Genomic DNA, 4,388 nt, shown 5'->3' on the forward strand with positions numbered 1-4,388 from the left:
TAATCACCTACACACTAAATGTTTAATTAAAAAAAAAAAACATGTTTTGCTGGCAACAGATTCCCTTTAAGGACTGGCTGATAACACAATTCCTCAATATAATATAAAGATGGAGCTTTACTTTAGGTGTTTAGTGATAAGTTTATGACATAAGATAACATTAGATTTATCCACATTGCAGATATCATGTTGTCAGATTGCAATAAGTTCTGCTACATCTGCAGATAAAGTTATTCTTAAATAAAAGAGAGGCAGGTCGTAAGCCATGCCCAAAATTGTCAGATATACAGCACTTGCGATATGAGTGAGTACAGAGCTGTAGAATATGTCAGTCCTATATAAATAACTCACAATAAGTAAACAAATTCTAATATCAAAATGAGCTTTGCATCATTTTACAGGTTTTGCTTTCCAATCCCAAACAGAACATGGATTTACTATTATTATTATTACTTTTATCATCATTATTATTATCATCATCATTATTATTACTTTTTTCATTATTATTATTACTTTTATAATTATTATTATTACTTTTATAATTATTATTATTATTACTTTTATAATTATTGTTATTATTATTATTACTTTTATCATCATTAATATTATTATTATCATCATCATAATCATCATCATCATTATTACTTTTTTCATTATTATTATTATTACTTTTAGAATTATTGTTATTATTATAGAATATTAAAGACCAGGTACTTATGGGCCACACATAAAATAAACACAATCTTCAGGATCTAGTCAATATACTAAGCTAGTTGTAGATTAGAACAGCCAATTATAGCAAATTTCATGAAAATTATATTTTCTTTTTATATATATTTGTTTCAGAGGGGGTAAAGACTTAGAATTACTTTCAATATGACTGCTGATTTTTATGATAAATATTCATAAATCAAAATACTTTACTTATTACTATATTGTTAATATTACACAAATAAACTTTTAATGATAAAAACTGTTCATATAGTAATAGGTCGGATTTATGGTGATAGCTTTAAAAGACAAAAATCATCAAGAACATCAATGAAAAATGTAAAGTCTGTTTTGTCAGAAATTTGTTCTCAGCAGAATAAAGCAAAACTATTTGGATGCAAAATTTTGGAATGGGGATGATTTAACATAAAGAAAACATTCTCAAAGGACAGAAATTGAGGACGGTCTGAGGGACATCATATAAGTGAGCATTCAGAAAAAGTGCTTATTCAAAACAAGAATAAACACTACAATAAGGGACGGTCAGCTTATTTATTTAACCAGAGTCTACTTTATGTTTTCTGTAAACAAGGGGTTAAAACACGTAATTAACAAGTATTTTTGCGAATTTGCATCTTGTGTTCTTCCATAGGTGACAGCACGTCAGATGCTTCCTGCTGGTGGAAAAAGAGGGTTTGCTGGTGCTACTACAATGGATAAGTGTGGCTTTTAATCTATGAAGTTTGACACTCAGAACTTGTATAATTATAGAACGGCCAAATCTACCTCAATCTCAAAACATAAAGCAATAAATAGCTGTAGTAAAAGAAACACATGGAAGCTTCCTCAATGTTATTCATACCGGAAACAGAATCTACTGAGAGATCTTGGATATTTGTGAAGTTTCCTCCACTTATTGATAGAAGACATGTTTACACGATCATAGGAAATAAAACAAATTTAATTTTCTATTAAAATGAAAATGAACACATTATATCATTTCTATGTACACAAATAGAAATCTCACATTATTTACAGATAGACTTGTAAAATACACTACTATCAATACTGATAGGCAACAACGTTTGTTTCAGAGTTCATTCCCTGATCAAACTATTAAGTTTCTTGCTGCAATTTTTTGAACCAGATTTTTTGGCTCAGGTTTCTGCCCATGAGTATTTTTGAGTCTTGTGGCATTCCACCAATTTTTTTCTATAAGTTTATGAGATCATTTTGAATTGTCACTGGTCACCATCTCCAGGAAAGACTGGATGGGTGAGGTAGATGTTGACTATGGTGGTAGCTGTGGACAAAGCTAAACGCTCCTGTAGGTGGCAATGTTGGAAAAAGGGGCATCTTGTCCGTAGGACTGACTGGAGAGCAAGTATGGCATGGCTTCCCATCTCTAACCAGTACTGGGACCACAACGTGTTTTAGTAGAGGTGGAGAGCTGCTCACCTCGGGTTTAGCCCTCTTCATCTTATATCTGTGGTTCTGGAACCATATCTTCACCTGGGTTGGAGTGAGCTGTAGAATATGTGCTAGTTGATCCCTTTCTGGAGCTGAGAGATATCTTTGTTGGCGAAATCTCCTCTCCAATTCTAGGGTCTGAGCCTTGGAGAAGAGAACTCTCCTCTTCTTCTTCTTCTTCTCCTCTGATTCATGGATGTGAGATGTATTTTCAGACCTCTGTATGGTGTCTGCTAAAGTTGTCTCTGAGCCACTTTCATCGGAAGCTGCAAAATAATAACAAACAACAATGTAAGGGAAGAAAAAACAATATAAAATGAGGAAAAAGTAGCACTCAAAATCATATTCCCCAAATAACATTACTCCCGACATTATTCCAATACTAGAAAGTTACACCATTGTTAGATTCTATTCTCCCGCCAACTATATTCTCAGCACATTGAATTCAAAACCAGCTCCAACTTACATAAGTAATGGTTCCTCTCATTGTCCATCCAATCTGGGTAAGGGGAGTTCCTGTTAAAACTTAAGGATGGATCGGCTGGGATAACATTGCCATCATATTCCGGTAAATCCAAAATTCTCCTGACTGTGAAGCTGAGTCTACCGGACGAGGACATCTCAATAGAGGGAGTAATCCAGAAGTATGAGAGATATGTAGGGTATGGTGGCCTAGCCCTGGTTCCACACCTTGCTTCTTCTTCTCTCCAGTCCAGGCAAAATATTAGTGTCACTTACAGAGAGATGCTGTTTATATAAACATCCCACCCCATGGACACACAAACATAAACTAACCGCTTTCAGACCATCCCAGTCTACAGGACGCTAAGTACCAAAATGAGTCAAGTGCTTAAGACCCTAATGGGAATAGAAGCCCCCTCCTCTCACCTCCACTTATCCTCACTCCTCCCTAGAGATAACCCTTACCTCCCAATGACAACAGGAAACAAGATTCATCTTTACATATTCTGTCTGATTAGCCCGAAGTGGGAACAGATAATGGGAATTGTTACTTGTGAATAACATCCTGGGTGGCATGCAGTGACCAACATTCCCCTCCTAAAATGACCCCTCCCCCCCTTCTCCTCACCCCCTTCCTGCTTCAGTGTAACTAAGGGATGCATCAAAGTGAATTACAACCACAAATTAAATAACTAAAATGATTGATTCGCTTTTATGGAGAATTTGCCGTCCATTCATGACGGGTGATGGTTGGCTGATAGAAATCTTTTTCGTTTTGCATTATTCAGGATGTTTTCTATCCAGATTTCATTTGCATCCACCTGCCCTGTGTGAGATAGTACAAGCAATTCAGCCTTTACACTATCTCCCCAGGACTTGTTGAAAAGAGCCATGCTTCTGACGATAAGGGACATATTTACTTTCACTCTGAATAAGAAAAGCTGTCTGAGGGGGAATAAAAATGGCCAGATTATCCTGATAAGAGCCCGTCTGTAACTTATTTTGTTCCTCTGACTACTGGTTTCATTCTTTTCTCTCTTCTTTTCTCTCTCTTTTACCATAGGCTTTATACAAAGGACATCTTTTCACCCCAGTTTCTATGTAAATTGAGGATGCTGCTACATAAAATTATTCTTTATACCAAGTTTGTAATGATGCCATATATTCTTATATATTTTAGCCAATCGAGTTTCTTTAAAAGTTTCGAAATAAACATTATTATACCAAGAAATTTAAGTTTAATGGAAAATACCTATATATAGTTAGTACTGAAAGCTATATACAAGATGTATATATATATATATATATATATATATATATATATATATATATATATATATATATAAAATATAATATAATGTAAATACTGGATAAATAGAACAGAACATTTATAGAGGTAGCAAAGCTGAGGTTATCATTCGGCAGAATTTATGATATTAGAATGAATCTGCTGTAAGATTAACCGCTTGCTGCATGGTGCTGTAATAGTATGACGCAGGCAGAAGAAAGTTCCTGCAAAGTGCCATAATATTATGCTGCCCACATTGCTTGGGAAAATAGACTTTTGCCCACACGATCAGGAGCGGGAGCGTGGCTGCCTCTGATCTCTGCCGTTTAACAACTGATTTATGCTGGCATAGAAGAGATAGATCAAAGGTGGGATGTCAATTTGTGAACGTCACGGGGATTTCCTGTGATGCGATCTCTGCCCATACAAATTATGGGCAGGGAGCCCGGGATCAATT

General features: G+C 35.2%; 1 protein-coding gene across 1 annotated transcript; it reads right to left on the reverse strand.

Moving 5' to 3' along the window:
- Positions 1 to 1,740: 1,740 nt before the first annotated feature.
- Positions 1,741 to 3,096, reverse strand: NKX2-8 (NK2 homeobox 8). The gene is made up of 2 exons (XM_075843844.1): positions 2,648 to 3,096; positions 1,741 to 2,447 (listed from the first exon to the last, which is right to left on the reverse strand). Exons 1-2 carry the CDS (start codon positions 2,799 to 2,801, stop codon positions 1,960 to 1,962), a joined length of 642 nt encoding a protein of 213 aa, XP_075699959.1. The 5' UTR covers positions 2,802 to 3,096; the 3' UTR covers positions 1,741 to 1,959.
- Positions 3,097 to 4,388: the final 1,292 nt, after the last annotated feature.

Source organism: Rhinoderma darwinii, chromosome 12, assembly GCF_050947455.1.
Source record: "Rhinoderma darwinii isolate aRhiDar2 chromosome 12, aRhiDar2.hap1, whole genome shotgun sequence".
NCBI lineage: Eukaryota > Metazoa > Chordata > Amphibia > Anura > Rhinodermatidae > Rhinoderma > Rhinoderma darwinii.

Coding starts and splice junctions, on each gene's coding strand:
- NKX2-8 (XM_075843844.1), bottom strand. CDS start 2,801: ATGTCCTCGTCCGGTAGACTCAGCTTCACAGTCAGGAGAATTTTGGAT. Junction 2,448..2,647: donor TGAGAGGAACCATTACTTAT/GTAAGTTGGAGC, acceptor ATTATTTTGCAG/CTTCCGATGAAAGTGGCTCA.